At 31.7% G+C, this 17,881-nt stretch overlaps 2 protein-coding genes across 2 annotated transcripts in view; one reads left to right on the top strand and one right to left on the bottom strand.

Annotated features, from left to right (window-relative positions):
• Positions 1-17,881, top strand: part of trioa (trio Rho guanine nucleotide exchange factor a) — a 784,286-nt gene that overhangs the window by 553,537 nt on the left and 212,868 nt on the right. The window lies entirely within an intron of this gene.
• si:ch211-57n23.4 overlaps positions 1-17,881 on the bottom strand; it is a 52,732-nt gene that overhangs the window by 34,800 nt on the left and 51 nt on the right. Inside the window, exons 1-2 of the mRNA XM_009294370.5 lie at positions 17,680-17,881; positions 22-333 (exon numbers count right to left, since the gene is read on the bottom strand). The exon at positions 17,680-17,881 is cut by the window's right edge and continues 51 nt beyond it. Coding sequence (XP_009292645.2) covers positions 22-333; positions 17,680-17,725 — 358 coding nt within the window. The 5' untranslated portion in view covers positions 17,726-17,881. The remainder of the gene's footprint in view (positions 1-21; positions 334-17,679) is intronic.

Here is a 17,881-nt window from a genome sequence, read left to right as displayed (position 1 = left end):
TATTTCTGATGGGTCACTCACATGCGAGCTGCACACGGGCCTTACGGCTGACCAGCATGCCGTAGTGGTTCTGTGCAGCGCAGTAATATTCTCCAGCATCGGTTGCATCGCCATCCCGTCTCTTTTGGAAGCTGCGGATCAGGAGCGTGCCGTTGGACAGGATCTTAACCCGACTGCCAATGCCAGCGAGTAGCGGTGCTCCGTTTTTGTGCCACGTCACTGTGATGGGACCTTCGCCTTCCACCCTGCAGTCAAGCATCAAAGGCCTGTCCCGGACAGCGATCACATCACTGGGCTCTATGAGGAAAGCCAGCTCTGATCCATTACACAAACCTGAGAGAGAAAAAAGAAGATTCAGAACACAAGAAGAAGTTACATGTTTGTGTAGCTATTTATTTAATAGATTGTTTCATAGTTTTTAAACAGTAAATCAAAGTCAATGATGCAAACTTAATTTACACTGTGCAATAAACCAGATGCAGCAAAACAGTAGTGTTATTATTGAGCTCATTGTTAATTCATTCTGAAATGTATTTTAGACATCCAAATTTGACACACACACACACACACACACACACACACACACACACACACACACACACACACACACACACACGCAAACAGACACACACACACACACACACACACACACACACACACACACAAGCAAACAGACATGAAGAGACTGAGAGTTCATTTATCATACAATTATTCAGTACTTTCAACTCCTGACAGCTTGGACTGTGTTAAAAACGACTTATTTTTTCCACTCTCCCCCTATTCGTCCTGTGTGTTTTTATGCGTCTAGGTTTTTATATTTACCCTACCTGACAAAAGTCTTGTCGCCTATCCAAGTTTTAGGAACAACAAATAATAACTTGTCTTCTAGTTGATCATTTGGTATCAGAAGTTTACGTTTACTTTACTAAAATAAAATATGATCATGCCTTTATTTTTAATGATTTAATTAGGACAGTGAAGTCTGACTTTGCTTAGACAAAAATCTTGTCACTTAGAAGAAATAATGTCCAGTATAGAATATAAAGTCATGCTGCAGTGGAAAAAGAATGGATATTGTGTTTGACTCCCATGAGCTTGGAGGACTGCATCCATACATCTCTGCAGTGACTCAAATCACTTATTAATAAAGTCATCTGGAATGGTGAAGAAAGCGTTCTTGCAGGACTCCCAGAGTTCAAGATTCTTTGGATTCATCTTCAATGCCTCCTCCATCTTACTCCAGATATGCTCAATAACGTTCATGTCTGGTGACTGGGCTGGCCAATTCTGGAGCACCTTGACTTTCTTTGCTTTAAGTAACTTTAATTTGGAGGCTGAAGTATGAGGAGCGCTATCCTGCTGAAGAATTTGCCCTCTCCCGTGGTTTGTAATGTAATGGGCGGCACAAATGTCTTGATACCTCAGGGTGTTGATGCTGCCATCCACTTTGCAGATCTCTTGCACACCCCCATACTGAATGTAACACCAAACCTTGATTTTTCCTTCACCAAACTTGACTGATTTCTATAAGAATCGTGGGTCCATGCAGGTTCCAGTTGGTCTTCTGCAGTATGTGTGATGATTGGGATGCAGTTCAGCAGATGATTCATCAGAAAAATCAACCTTCTGCCACTTTTCCAAATGATCAACTAGAAGTCAAGCTATTATTTGTTGCTCTTATAACTGGGATCAACAACAAGACTTTTGTCAGGTAGTGTACTGGATGCTATTGGACGGCTTATTTTCCTTTGGGATTAATAAAGTATCTAAAGTAAGTAAGTAACTAACTAAATATGAACTCATAATCCATCAAATAAATATGCAGAAATGGGGTTATAATTATGTTCAAACTTGTGAAAAATAATCCATCAATTGGCAGAAATATTCTGGATATAAACAATTATAGCTAAATCCGGTTTGAATGCCACTGATACTGCATTAAATTGAACTGAATCAGAACTTGAACTGACTTCTTCTGTATAGTTGATTGCAGTTTATTTCCTAATTCAACCATGTTAAATGCTAGCAAAGTACTTATTTTAATGTATAACATAACACATCTACTCATCAATAATAGTAATAATAGATTAAATAATGTTGATGAACCATCATTGAGTATAAAAGTCCTATTTTGATCTATTCTGACTCTGAAAAATTATAATTAATTAATATTGTGGCTCCAATGTGATTCTTAAATAAAGTGTTTTTAAAATAAAACAAAAAGATTTTTTTGGTATATAAACAATTGTTATACTGTGTCTGTATATTTTTCCTCATAAAGATTTCAAATTAAATCGGACATATTGTGACACATCAAAAACTTTAAGCTTTATTTCACTTTTATTGTTTTGATGCTTGAAATCCCTTTTGCTCTTTGAGTTTGTTGTCTTCAAACACTCGAACAAAAGCCCAAACGCCATTGAAAGTGAACCCTCCGAGGGCAAACTTTCCATATCCAAAAAAAAAACTGCAATTGTGTCTCATGAGCGATGTCATTGTGCGCTCCGCCATCTAAGCATATCTCCCTATTTACTCAGTATCACCAAACCAAACCTGAAGTCCACAATAGAGACAAACGCAATGCAGCCAGTGAACCATAGAGGGCTCCGACAAAGCCAGAGACGAAGGGATGGAGAATCAGGGTGAGTTATGGGGTCAAGTTAGAGGAATCTCTTTTGAGTAAACCCACCCTGATGACAATAGGCCTGTGACGACACCCACAAAAAAACAACTCTCAGCAACCACCAGGAGCCCTATGCACCTCTCTGGAGTCTGGACCATCTGCCCCCCACTTATGCAAACCCCCACCGTCCCAAAACCCCTATTTTCCATTCAGTCTGATTCTAGGGTGACTTTCCCATGCCACGGGCTCACCCCAGTCCTCTCTCATTGTCAAGCCACTACACGGACGATCTACAATCTCCTGTGCTTTTCATATGGAGAACTCCAGACCTAAAGCCAGGCTGAACGTGACCTCTGGAGATGGCCGGTGTCTCCGGCAGCTGTTATGGTAAAGAGCACAAGTCTGGGCTTGAACTTGCACTAGATGAGATGTGAAGTACCTTCTGCATCTGTTAGATAGATCTAACCCCCCCATTCAAAATGCACTTGTGTTCTTCTGTTTGCTAAAATATTCTCATTTCTGACCACTGGGGTCCTCGAAAGCCACCTGGACTTAGTCATGATAGAGACTGTTTGGACAAAAATGAACGCTTTGTAGTTATTTATTCTAAGCAAACCAAAAATAAGAAGTAAAATAGTCTATATTATGAAAGTCAGTATTTTTAAATGACTTTTATTGTATTGACAAAAACGGTATATTTACTATTCGTACAAGGGCAGCACAATGTTGGAAAAATCGATATTACAATATTTTATTTTTCTGCGATTAATTTTGCGAAATGACGATATGATTTAAAAATATCTGACCATTTATTGGGAAGTTTAACAGTATTCAGGAACAGAAATTGAATAATCACGATGCAAAAAAAAAAATCTTACTTTGCTATGTCTCGTTTCTTGTAAAAATTTCTAAAAATCCAAAGATCAAGCAAAAATATTGTTTTGTTTTCAACTTCAGAAGAAATAACTCAAAATTAAGAGTTTTTCCTTAAAACAAGTAAAATGATCTGCCAGTAGGGTAAGTGAAATAATCTTGTTTTTGCTTTGAAATGTCGATATTTGGACTAGAAACAAGATAAAAACTCTAAATATGTAAAGCTTTTTTTAAAATTATTGTATTTTTTTGCATAAATAATTTAAATGCTTTATAAATACAGTATTTAAATGCAATTTTGTAGCTCTTGATCAACTATCTTGCAATGTGATTATTGCGAATGTGCACATTGCAATATCTATGCTGAAACAATATATTATGCAGCCCTAATTTGTACACGGGATGAAATTAAAGGTACTCGATCCATCACTGGGGTGATACCTTTTCGAAAGGTACACATTTGTAGCTAAAAGGTCCATATTAATACCTCAGGGGTACATATTAATACCTAAAAAGTACAAAAGTGTTCTTCCTTAAAATTATTAGGTACTAAAATGTACCCTTGAGGTATTAATATGGACCTTTTAGGTACAAATTTGTAAAAAAGGGTATACCACCCCAGTGACAAATCGCCTTTATTTCTGAGAGCATACAGGCTTGGTCATTTTCATTTAATATTACCATATAAATGTTAATTGTCAGTGGGGATGTGGACTAAGGTGCCAAAAGCATTGTGATCATTCATAAAATCAATATATCAGGGTGTAATTCAGTGTAACAATAGTGTTTATATCAAATAATCTTTAAAACACTTTACTTTTTAAGGATAGGTGCATTATTTACTCATACTTCACTTGCAATAAAGCTGTTTGAACTTCTTTCTTCTGATGCACACAAAACTAACAGCCATTGACTTCCATACTTTTGTTTGTTCTTACTATGGATGTCCAACATTCTTCAGAATATCGTGTTTTGTGTTCAACAGAAGAAGAAAATAGTAAAGGTTTGGAAGCACTTTAAGTGTGAGGAAATGTTCATTTATGGGTGAACTATCCCTTTAAGGATCACAGGGCTTTTAAAGTCTTTTTACGTTTTCACTATCCTTCAGATAACTAGGTTTTACTCATCTTTATTCATTTAATTTCAAATCTAATAAAAATCAGTACATGATCACATTTATTTTATTGTTATTTTTAAGTATTTTAAATATGCTGTTTCTTTATATATATATATATATATATATATATATATATATATATATATATATATATATATATATATATATATATATTAGGTGTGCTGAAAGACACACGTTTTGATATTTTTTATTTGACTTATAGACTGATGTGCCATAGCTGATGTGTCATTATTAATACAGTATAATCATTCACTTATATTATTTATTATTTGACATGTTTAGTTTCATATAGGCCACTCAAAGCAGTAACAATGTGTTACACATTTATATAAGGATGCAAAATATATTTGAAATGTTCAGCAGAATACATGAACAAAAGAGATATCTCTTTTACTTTATCACATTTAGTTTTGTCGTCATTCAGCAAAACAGAATTATTAATGTAAAAATGAAGCAACACACTTATTCTGAAAGGCTTTTCGCTATACATTTCTTTGGGTTTCATGGTAAAATGTCTGAAACGGTGCCCAATTTTTACATTACCAATGACAGCATAAGTTTAGTTACACCTTGACTAGATCAACAACATTCGTTTTCTTTTTCGGCTTAGTCTCTTTATTAATCAGGGGTTGCCACAGCGGAATGAACCGCCATCTTATCCAGCATATGTTTTATGCACTGCAAAAAATGCTTTTCTTGCTCAGATTTTTTGTCTCAATATCTAAAATGTCTTATATCAAGAAGCATTTTCTAGACAAGCAAAACATATTGTCTTGTTTTGAGAATTAATATGCCAATATTAAGTGAGTTTTTTCTTAAAACTAGCAAAATAATCTGCCAATGGGGTAAGCAAAATAATCTTGTTTTTTCTTTTGACGTAAGATTATTTTGCTTACCCCATTGGCAGATTATTTTGCTAGTTTTAAGAAAAAACTCACTTAATATTGGCATATTATTTCTCAAAACAAGACAATATGTTTTGCTTGTCTAGGAAATTCTTCTTGATTTAAGAATTTTTAGATATTTGTACTAGAAACAAGACAAAAAATCTAAGCAAGAAAAGCATTTTTTGCAGTGTGCCCTTTGAGCAGCAACCCGTCACTAGGAAAACATCCAAACACACTCATTCACATACATACATACACTAGGGACAATTTAGCTTCACCTACACCGCATGTTTTTGGACTTGGGGAGAACTGTGCAAACTCCACACAGAATTGCCAACTGACCCAGCCGGGGCTTGAACCAGCAACCTTCCTGCTGTAAGGTGATTGTGCTACCCACTGCGCCCGATATCAATACCAGAGTATGTAAATAAATATAAACACTTTCAAAAATAATTTGACTTCTAAATGGAGTCATGTAGAGTGTTAAGCGTACATTATAATATTAAATTATATATAGCCTATTGAAAAGTCACAGTCTCAAAGACAGCCTTTGTAACATCTTTTCTCCGAGTACTCCACGACCGCCACTAAAAGGGAAATCCTGGATGCTCCTTTTGGTTAGGTCACACACTGAGCAGATGTAGATGGGACGAGTCTGTCTTTTCCTTTTTGGTTTTTTATGAGGGCTAGCTTACATCTGACCCTACCCTGGCTTACTCCACCCGAAGTGTTAATGAAATTCAGAGGTCCCCGGGGAAGGGGGGTTATGTCACACAAGCTGGGCTCACAGATACTGAGTATAACACATGGCTCTTAGAAATAAAGGTATGGGTGCAGGAATACAGCTGAAGACACAATGATTTGCCCTCCTGAGAAATTGTAATTGTTTCTCAAATATTTCCCAAAGTGCTGTTTAATAGAGAGTTTTATCTCAACATAATAGTTTTAATAACTAAATACTAATAACTAATTTATTTTGTCTTTGACATGATGGAATACATAATAGTAAGACTTTAAAAATAAGATACTAGTATAATTGCCACTAGTAAGACTAGAAATAAGATACTAAATGCTGTGGCTTGACTTACTTTCATTCATTCACTCCTTTTCCTCTAGCCTAGTCCCTTCAATAATTAGGTGGCGCCACAGCGGAATGAACCACCAACTTATCCAGCATATGTTTTACGCAGCAGATGCCCCACCAGCTGCAACCCAGTGCTGGGAAACACCCATACACACTGATTCACACACATACAATACAGCCAATTTTTGACTCAATTTAGTTTAGTTTGTTTAATTAAAGAGGATCACCGAAATGCTTTACATAAATTGCAAAATAATAACAATATAACGTCCAGAGAATAAAAATAGCAATAGCTGCTCAGTTTTGCAGTTTTTAGTAGATTACTAATAAATTAATTAAATATATGAATGAATAAATAAATAAATAAATAAATTTATTTATATATATATATATATATATATATATATATATATATATATATATATATATATATATATTTATTTATATATATATATTTATTTATTTATATATATATATATATATATATATATATATATATATATATATTTATATATATTTATTTATTTATTTTTATTATTAATATATATATATATATATATATATATATATATATATATATATATATAAATATATATATATATATATATATATATATATATATATATATATATATATATATATATATATATATATATTAATTCATTAAAATAAATAAAAATAAATAAATAAATAGGTTAATTAGGCAAATCATTGGACAACTGAACATTGTTTGTTCTGTGGCCAAAATCTTAAGGGAGATAATAATTCTAACTTCTTAAAGATTACAAATTTTACAAATTTTTCTTTAAATACATAAATTATGTCTTTTCATTCTAAGATGCAGTCTGACAGTATTGTTCATCCAAAGTATCGCAAATTTATGTGCTATAGCCACATCAAGTCTGACTGCCTATGTGTAAAATACAGGTATCATGTCTCCAAAGTAATGCATATTATCAGTTCCAGGCATGGCTGTGTCTTTTGTCTAACAAATGGCCGGGTGATACTTTCAGGCAAGGTCCAAAAAAAAAAAAGAAAAAGGTTTGTGTGATAAACTTGTAATGGCAGTTTTAGTTTTTACTAATAAGCACTGCCCACTAAATTGTTTATAAAAGTGAGTGCTATAGCTGCAGTAGTACAGAGATATTTCGATGAACGCCACAGCGAGTTCTAATAAAGGATTATGCTTTGAAGACACCCGAAAATCCTTCTGATTTTGTATGTTCTTCAAATTCACAACCTTCTTAGCAGTTTTAAAGCAAATTTAAAATGAAAATGATTCCAGCCAAACTAAAAGAAATTAGACTTGCTCTTTGCTCTGTTAAACATAATATTGGAATTATTTACATTTATCACAGGAGGGCAAACAATGTTTGTTTTTGTTTGATATGAGACAGCATGACATATAAAGAATGTAATGCTTGACATTAATAGTAATCAATATGATATGAATTCAACGGTTTCCCAAAAAGATTTTTAGTTTTTTCTTTTTCTGCAAAAACCATGTATTCACAATCACCTAAAGATCTCTTTAGCCTCCACTATGGTGATGATGGTGCATGCAGATTTCAAGAGTTGATGCTAATAATAACCCATTTCAACCTGCATGCGCCTCAAACACAAGTGCGATTAAGAGCTCTGGGGGTAATTCTGATCATTCAGATGAGAGGTGGATGGAAATGGGATTTTTAGGGGGTTGTTGGGTGTATCCTGAGCAGCAGGAGACCCCCACCCATACACACCCCTTTGGGCTGTGACCTCGGTCCCTAAAGGGTCATGAGAGAGTTGGTGAAGGGTGGATGAACAACGCAGGGTTTAAGACAGACGACCTGTGTCCAGTCACACACACACGGTCCCAGCCCCCAATTCAGTCTATTGTCTCCAGCCTAATTTTGGACCTGAACTTCAGAAACTATTGTTGGAGGCCAGACTCCATTCTAATGTCCTCAAGGGTCAGGGTGGCAAATTCTGAATACCCCCCACCACCATTCAAGCTTCTTTGAGTAAGTGTTAATATAATAAAATAATATAATATAATATAATATAATATAATATAATATAATATAATATAATATAATATAATATAATATAATATAATATAATATAATATAATATGTATAATAATATAAATATAATATAATAAATATAATATAATATAATATAATATAATATAATATAATATAATATAATATAATATAATATAATATAATATAATATAATATAATATAATATAATATAATATAATATAATATAATATAATATAATTTAATATAAATAATAGAAGGTCCATTAAATGGCATAACATTTTTGGCTGATTAATTTGTTGGTGGTCAAAAATTCGGTACATCTCTGATAAACACACTTCTAGATTCCCATTGTTGCACATTTTTGCTGTGTGATTGGAGCTTAGATCAATATAGAGTAAAAAAAGTCCGGAGCTTATCATTGTTATTGAAACAAATTTTATCGCGATACAATAGATATAATATCGTTTATCGGCCCAGGCCTAATATAATAAAATATAATATAATATAATATAATATAATATAATATAATATAATATAATATAATATAATATAATATAATATAATATAATATAATATAATATGTATAATAATATAAATATAATATAATAAATATAGTATAATGTAATATAATATAATATAATATAATATAATATAATATAATATAATATAATATAATATAATATGTATAATAATATAAATATAATATAATAAATATAATATAATGTAATATAATATAATATAATATAATATAATATAATGTAATATTACATAACATAACATAACATAGTAATATGATATGATATGATATGATATAATATAATAAAATATATAATATAATATAATATAATATAATATAATATAATATAATATAATATAACATAATATAATATAATATAATATAATATAATATAATATAATATAATATAATATAATATAATATAATATAATATAATATAATATAAAATATAAAAAAGTTTGCACCTGGTTAGATATTTTATATTTTTATTTTTTATGCTCACTAATAACATTTATTTGCAGTAATATTGTGAAATATTACAATTTACAACAACTAATATATAATAAAAATATTTTGTATTTTAATATGCTAATAAAATGTATTATTTATTCTTAGTATGGCAAAGCTGAATTTTAAGAATGTTTTTGTGTCTAGATGAATAGAAATAACAGCATTTATGTGGGTTACAAAAAAAATCGATTTTAAGGATCACAAAATACTAATAAAAATTATATTAAATCTTGATATGTGACAGGAACCACTAAGTTTTACCCATTTGTCAACAAGAAGCTTTTTATATTTACTTTATGATACACTAGAATTGTATTTTACATGTTGTAGTACAGGTCAGCATATGTTTGGTTTTACTTTTATGTAAATATATCTGTTAAACTGATAAATACACTAAAAAGTGCAATTGATTTGTGTTGGGACAACATGAAGGAATTAAGTTAACTTATTAATATTTACAAATGTAGGTGCATTTAAATACACTTAAGGTTAAATCTAAAGAATTACGTTTTATCAGCTCATTTTTAATAAGTAGTTAGAACAAATACAATATTTTGAGTGTGTTACCCAAATATTATACTTATTTTGACATTTTATTTTTACTAACGCTCTTTGATCCATTGTAGGAGACACCTTAATTGTATCTAATGCTTTCTATTAATGCTCTTTTATACTTTTAATTTGATATTGACACCAAAATGGTGTCCCATGACTTTTAACCCATATGTGCAGTTTAGTTATGTCTAATCTAAAAAAGAGGGATACAACATTGAAACTTCAAAGCTATAAGACTGTCAAATATTTTAATTTGAATGTTCATTATAATTTCTATACGACTCTCTCTCCATTGTCCTGAGAAGATTTTAGCATGACTGAAACTGGCTTGCCACTTTGAAAAGTGATATAAGCCTTTGAAAGAAATTGTAAATGCATATGAACATTCACAAATACCTCTCGCTCTCTTCGTCTCCCATTATTTCCATGGCAGCAGCAGGAGACCTGACGTAAACAATAGCTGAATGCAAACTTGGGGGAGGAATAGTAAAGAAGCTATGAGGAAAGGGGGGGATGGCTCTGCTCCGGGTGGCCTTCTTTTGACTCCATAATGGGAGTTAAATTCTTCCTGACAACAACAGCCACAAGCCGCCTCCACAAACACTGCTTTGTGTTGGTCATTTGTGGTAAGTTTGCCTTTTGTTTAAACATCGACTGTGATTAGGTGGCATATGCCAAGTTCAAAGTCATGCAAACATGCTTGTGTTTCCTCTTTTGAAGAAACAAACCCCTGCAGTTTGTCTCCACCCTGCTTGTTAACCAATTACCACTCTCCCATTAGCTCCTTTTGTACTCTACATTGCAAATAAATGCTTTAATTACGTATTAATCAAAGTTTTTTTGTGTTGATTCTACAGTTTATATATCTAAAGAATCTTACATCAAGAATGTTTTAGATAAGTATCAAATTTAGTTTGTTTTGAGAATTAATAAGTCAAAATAAGTCTTGCCAACAGTGTAAAAATGTTTTTTACAACACACATTGATCAAGTTCACTTAATTGTTTCTACAAAGATAAGTGGATTGGACATAAAAAATTGAGGTGTCCCCAAAAAAACCCTCAAGAATTGTGTTGTTTAACTCTTTTTTTATAGGTAGTTAATACAAGCAGCTGAATTGTTTCGAGTGAATGAAGGAAGTAAAATAATGTCGTTTTCGGTTTCAATCAAGATTATTTTAATCACCCTATTAGCAAAGTCATTTCACTTGTTTTAAGCAAAAACTCACTAATTTTGAACTTATAATTTCTCAAAACAAAACAATATATTTTTGGGATGGATGGATGGAACAGTAGATAGAAATAACATTGAATGGAGGGATGGATGGATGGATGGATGGATGGATACTGTAGACAAAGGCAGTAACTAATAGATGGATGGATACTGAAAGGAAGGAAGGATGGATGGATGGAAGGATGGATGGAATGATGGATGGATAGACTGGATGGATTGATAGATGGATACTGTAGACACAAAGGAAGGGATGATGGAAGGATGGATGGAAGGATGGATGAATGGATACTGTAGATACAAAGGAATAAATGAAGGAAGGATGGATGGATGGATGGATGGAATGATGGATGGATAGACTGGATGGATTGATAGATGGATACTGTAGACACACAGGAAAGGATGATGGAAGGAAGGATGGATGGATGGATGCATGGATGGATGCATGGATGGATGGATGGATGGATGGATGGATGGATGGATACTGTAAATACAAAGGAATAAAGAAAGGAAGGAAGGAAGGAAGGAAGGAAGGAAGGATGGATGGATGGATGGATGGATGGATGGATGGATGGATGGTTTGATGGATGGTTTGATGGATGGATGGATGGATGGATGGAAGGATGGAAAGTTGGATACTGTAGATACAAAGGAATAAAGGAAGGAAGGAAGGAAAGAAGGAAGGAAGGAAGGATGGATGGATGTATACTGTAGATACGAATGAAGGAAGGAAGGAAGGAAGGAAGGAAGGAAGGAAGGATGGGTACTACAAAGAAATAAAGGATGTAATGATGAAAGGATAGATCGATACTGAAGAAAGAAAGGAAGAAAATAAGGAAGGATGGATGGATGGATACTGTAGATTCAAATGAAGATAAGAATGAAGGAAGGAAGGAAGGAAGGAAGGGTACTGTAGATACAAAGAAAAAATGATTGAAGGATGAAAGGATAGATGGATACTGTAAAAAAGAAAGGAAGGAAGGAAGGAAATAAGGAAGGAAGGAAGGATGGATGGATGGATGGATGGATGGATGGATGGATGGGTACAGTAGATTCAAAGAAGGAAGGAAGGAAAGAAGGAAGGAAATAAGGATGGATGGATACTGTAGATTCAAAAGAAGGAAGGAAGGAAATAAGGATGGATGGATGGATGAATAGAAACAACACCATTCTTAAGTTTTTTTTGGGGGGGGGGTAACAACTGTTCTATGTTTAATCTAATTACATTTATAAAAACGTCTAACTTAACTTAATCGATTTGTGTCAGGACAACATGAAGGACTTATGTGGAACCAGCATTTCTTACAGTTCAGAAACTAGACAAAACACCAGTCAGAAAAGTCCTTTTGCTGTTTTTCAGACTCAAAATGATGCTCAGCAAAATATATGCTTCCATTAATTAGATCCCATCTTTGGGTCAACAGCTTTCTATGAAAAACTCTTTGCCAGGCATGAAACCTTTGGGTAAAATCAATAAGCAATATGCTCCAATTGGAGGGGGAGGACACCCCATCTCTATGGCCTCAGGTCTTTAATTATTGGGATAAGGACCAGAAGGGGGTCCGGGGCTTCCATTAAGCCAATCTCATTAAAGGAGCAGGCAAGGGTTAAAATGTCCCTCTGCTGCAACATGTTAGTTGTTAGTTCCTCTTTGGCTTGATGCAGCCTGATGACTTTTTTAACTGTACCTCTGAAACTCTCCCTAGTTTAAAGGCCTCTATAAAAGAACTCGTTTTGTGGCTGATTAGCCTGTATATTATATTACGGCAGGTTATTACGGTGGCTTCATTACTGTGAGGAAATTGGCTATCGCTTCAATTAGAGCGATCAATGTTTTGACTGAAGTGGCTGTAAGCTAATGGCATCCAGTAAACGGGATCGCTCACAACTTCTAAACTAGATCTGCACTGCGTAACATGGCACTGAGATTTAAAATATATCATGCAAGGAAGGTTTATGTGCAGCAAACCAGCATATTAGAATGATTTCTGAAGGATCATGTGACACTGAGGACTGAAGTGATGATGCTGAAAATGCATAGGAATAAAGAGTATTTTAATTTATGTAAAAGCTGATTTAGTTAAAAGGTTTATTATTTTTTGTTATTAAAATTGTTTATTAATTAATTTTAAAAAATTTATTATTATTTATATTTATTATTAATATTATTAATATTAATGTTAGATGTAGTAGTAGCACTAATATTGTTTCTATTTCTCTCAGTATTGTTATTTATTTATATTATTATTATTACTATATCTCTTATTATTATTATTGTTTATATTGTTATTATCAATAATTACATTTTAAGGCTTATGATTATTATTATTATTTATATTATTATTACTATTTCTTTTATTATTATTATTATTATTATTATTATTATTATTTATATATATATATTTTATACTTATGCTTATTATTATTTTATCATTATTTTAAGGCTTATGATTATTATTTGTTACTATTATTTATATTACTGTTATGATTAATATTATTATTATTATTTAAGGCTTATGATTATTATTATTTATAATATTATTGTTGGTATTATTATTATTGTTAATATTATTATTTATATAATTATTTTAAGGCTTATCATTATTATTATTTATATTATTATTATTATTATTAATATTGTTATAATTTCAATTATGATTATTATTATTATTATTATTATTTCTATTATTATTATTTCTAGCATTATTTTTAGGCTTATTATTATTATTTATAATATTGTTTTTAGGCTTATGGTTCTGATTACTATTATTATTAATATTATTATTATTATTATTATTATTACTATTTCTATTATTATTATTGTTATTAATATTATTATTGTTATTTAATAATACCGTTAAATGTATTAATTTATTTTGTTAAATATTTATATATTATTTTACATTAATACATTCATATTTTAAATTAGAAATTTTCAACGTTACGTCATGTTCAAATAAACTCAAATTATGGATGAACTTTTATTCCTTCATCATTTAGCATAGCAGAATTATGTCAAATTAAAAAACACCTGTATTATCACAGGTTAAAAAGAAATATTATACTTTAGATATGCTAATCAAATAATTCTTGTACTAAATATGCCTGACAACATGTTTGGGAAGAGGGGTTGGGGGAGGGATTATTTTTACACTGAATGACATTTGTGTCCCTGAACCACAAAACCAGTCAAAGGTATCAATTATCGGAAATTACGATTTATGCATTATAATATAATCTGAATAAATAGTTTTCCATTGATTTATGATTTGTTAGGACAGAACATTATTAGCCTGTGATACAACTATCTGATGGACTCTGAGGTGCAGAATAATATAAATATCAGGAAAAGTCACCAATAAAATTGTGCAAATAAAGTGCTTAGCAGTGCATATCATAAACAAACATAAGGTGTTGATATATTTACAGTAGGAAATTGACTAAACATCTTTATGGGACATGATCTTTATATTCCAATGATTTTTGTCACATTTTTATCCATACAATGCATTTTTATGAATAACATCCACAACAATTTGTGGGGCACATTTTATTCCTATTCCACTTTTTGGTCAAGTTGTCCAACAGGAAAGAAAATGAAGATGGTTTGATGATTATTTACTTTATATGTACACTATTTCTATTATATTTATATGATATTTACATTATATTTACTCATTTTTAAGCTAACAAATTATATGGGCTGAATTTAAATAAACAAATGAAGTTGAGCATCACTAAATTTAATTGATTTGTTTAAATTCAGCCAATATAAATTGTTTGCAACCATTTAATGAATCATTTTTAGCATACCCTATGTTAAATTGTACATTCAGTAATGTATATCCTCCTTATTCCTGTGGTTATAAAGACATCAGCCACCCACTGCACTCCTGTGCCCTGTGTATGGATTATCTACGGGTGTCTTGTCAGAATTAGCCATATTTGCCTTTAGGAGTGAGAACTTTCCCCAGATGAGGGATTACTCCAGCACAAACATATTCAGGCGCACACACACACAAACCTCCAGCAGCTTTAAGACGATTTTAAATATCCCCCTGCTTGGCAATAAGGCCGGAGCAGTGTTATGGAGATCAGGGTGCTGGGGTCAGGTCACTGGGGGTGGGGAGAGGTGGACACTTTTGTCTCCTTGCCTCTCTTTTGGTTGCACCCGTTTTTGGACAGCTCTGCTGTCCAGGAGCAGGACCCTAAAGGTTAACACCGCCCAAGGTCACAGCAAACCCTCTGTCTATAAGGTCATCTGTCTCTACCCCCTCCTCAAACCATCTCCTTCTGTTCAACTTTCCCACTATGTTTATTTATTATTCTGCTGGAGATTTATTCTAATGAAAAGGCATGATTGATGGGTATAACATCTGGTTTGGAAACCAAAATGGTTCTGATCCCAGTTCCAGACATTTAATCTAATATTATACAAGCAGCATAAATGTTTGTTTCTTCTATAAGAGGCTAAATAAATAGTTTTAAAGAGCATTTGATGCAGGGAAAATGGTTTAGGTAATGATATGAGTACTGATAAGAGCCATTAAAATGGTAAAAATAGTGTAAATAGTTCTTCATTTAAGGAAAAATACCTATTTAAAGAACTAATTTCTAAAATATATTGGCATGTTATCAAATTCTTTCAACATTTTCTTTCAAAACTATATGAAAAGTGTCTTTGTCACTATCCATTTCCCATCATAAACTTAAATATCTCTTTTAAAATAATGTTTCAGGATTATATTTTATGCAGAGGCCTGAAAATTTACTCTGAAATACATAATACAGAAAATGTAGCGTGTTTGAACCATCTATAAATGGCCGTAAAACACATGATCTGAATTAAACTAAACACTAAACTCCTGCAAAATTGAATTTTGTCATTGTAACAGTTTCAAATAAACTTACATATAAGTTCAAGATAATTTGAGGAATAATTTACCAACTAAAACAGTTGGAAGAAGTTGAATAGCAGCAAAACATAACAGATTAAAATAACTTTTATGAAACATAGACTTCTTTGTGCATCAACGTATTGACCTGCAAATAGTGATTAAAACTAAAGGCAAAGAAAATGCTGTAAAAATAACAATAATACTGCAATATTTAAATTAGCTTTGAGGTCATTATCAGTGTAATTGACCCAGGACAAATACCCAAATGGGAACAATCAATATACAGCCTAGAAAACAGTTATCATAGTTAAATAGCTGATTATTTTTTTTATAAATACGGTTATCTCAAATGGTATGATGAGAAAGAGCATTTGATGCAGGGAAGATGGTTTAAATAATGGTATAAGTACTGATAAGAGCCTTGGTAAAGATAGTTTAAATAGTTTTTGTTCCAAGGAAAAATAATGATTTGAAATATTGAAAATATGAAAATTATTGGCATGTTACCAAATTCTTTCAAGATTTTTACTCAAAACTATACAAAAAGTCACTGTGTCAATTCATTTTGCATCATAAAATTATTTAAATCACTTAAATATCTCTTATAAAATTTATATTTTAAGATTATAGTTTTTTAAAGATAAGAAAATTAACTTTAATTTAATATGAGAGGAAACTGCTTGAATATTGTTTGAACTGACATGAAATGGCTGTAAAACACATCATCTGATTCAAACTCAACCCTAAAGTTCTGCAAAAGTGAATTTTGTCATTGTAATATTTTCAAATAAGCTTACATAAAATTTTCACGGTCTGTGAAGAATAACTTACCAAATTAAACAGCTGTAAGGAGTTGAATAGCAGCAATAACAGGTTAAAATAACTTTTATGAAAAGCTGACTTGTAGGAGCATGCTACATCTCTGTGAACCAATCTATTGACCTGCAAATAGCGATTAAAACTAAAGGCAAAGAAAATGCTGTAAAAATAACAATAACATAGTAATATTTAAATTAGCTTTGAGGGCATTATTAGTGTAAAATACCCAGGACATATACCCAAATAAGAACAATCAATCAGCGAGTGTGCAGTCTTGAAAATAGTTATAGTTATATAGCCTGTTATTTTATCGTTATATAATCTAGTGTTTTATATAAACATCTCAAAAATATGAACTTTAAGTCTTTCCAAAAAAAACTATGCCTGTAAAATATTTATTTTTAAAAAGGTTTAGGACTCTAATTTTGTTTGAGGAAACTGTCGAAAGTGCACACATACTAGTGAAAGTGACTAAAAACGAAGCTTCTCAATGTAAACAATAAACAAATGTATACTCACATGAACCAATAAACGTCAGGAAGGTCAGTAAAATCCGTGGCTTCATTTTCCTGTGTAAATCCTCACAAAAAAATTCAAAAGTAGACTTCTTTGGGTTTAAAAAAAGAGCTTAAAAAGTGAACTACTACAACTTGAGTCTAAATCCCCTTCTGTTTGAAAACTAGTAAACCCAGAATAACATCGTTACTTTGAGGAATTATCC

This window comes from Danio rerio, chromosome 19 (assembly GCF_049306965.1).
Source record: "Danio rerio strain Tuebingen ecotype United States chromosome 19, GRCz12tu, whole genome shotgun sequence".
NCBI classification, from domain to species: Eukaryota; Metazoa; Chordata; class Actinopteri; order Cypriniformes; family Danionidae; genus Danio; species Danio rerio.
Note: the sequence above shows the minus strand (reverse complement) of the source record. Positions and strands in the feature narration are given on the sequence as shown.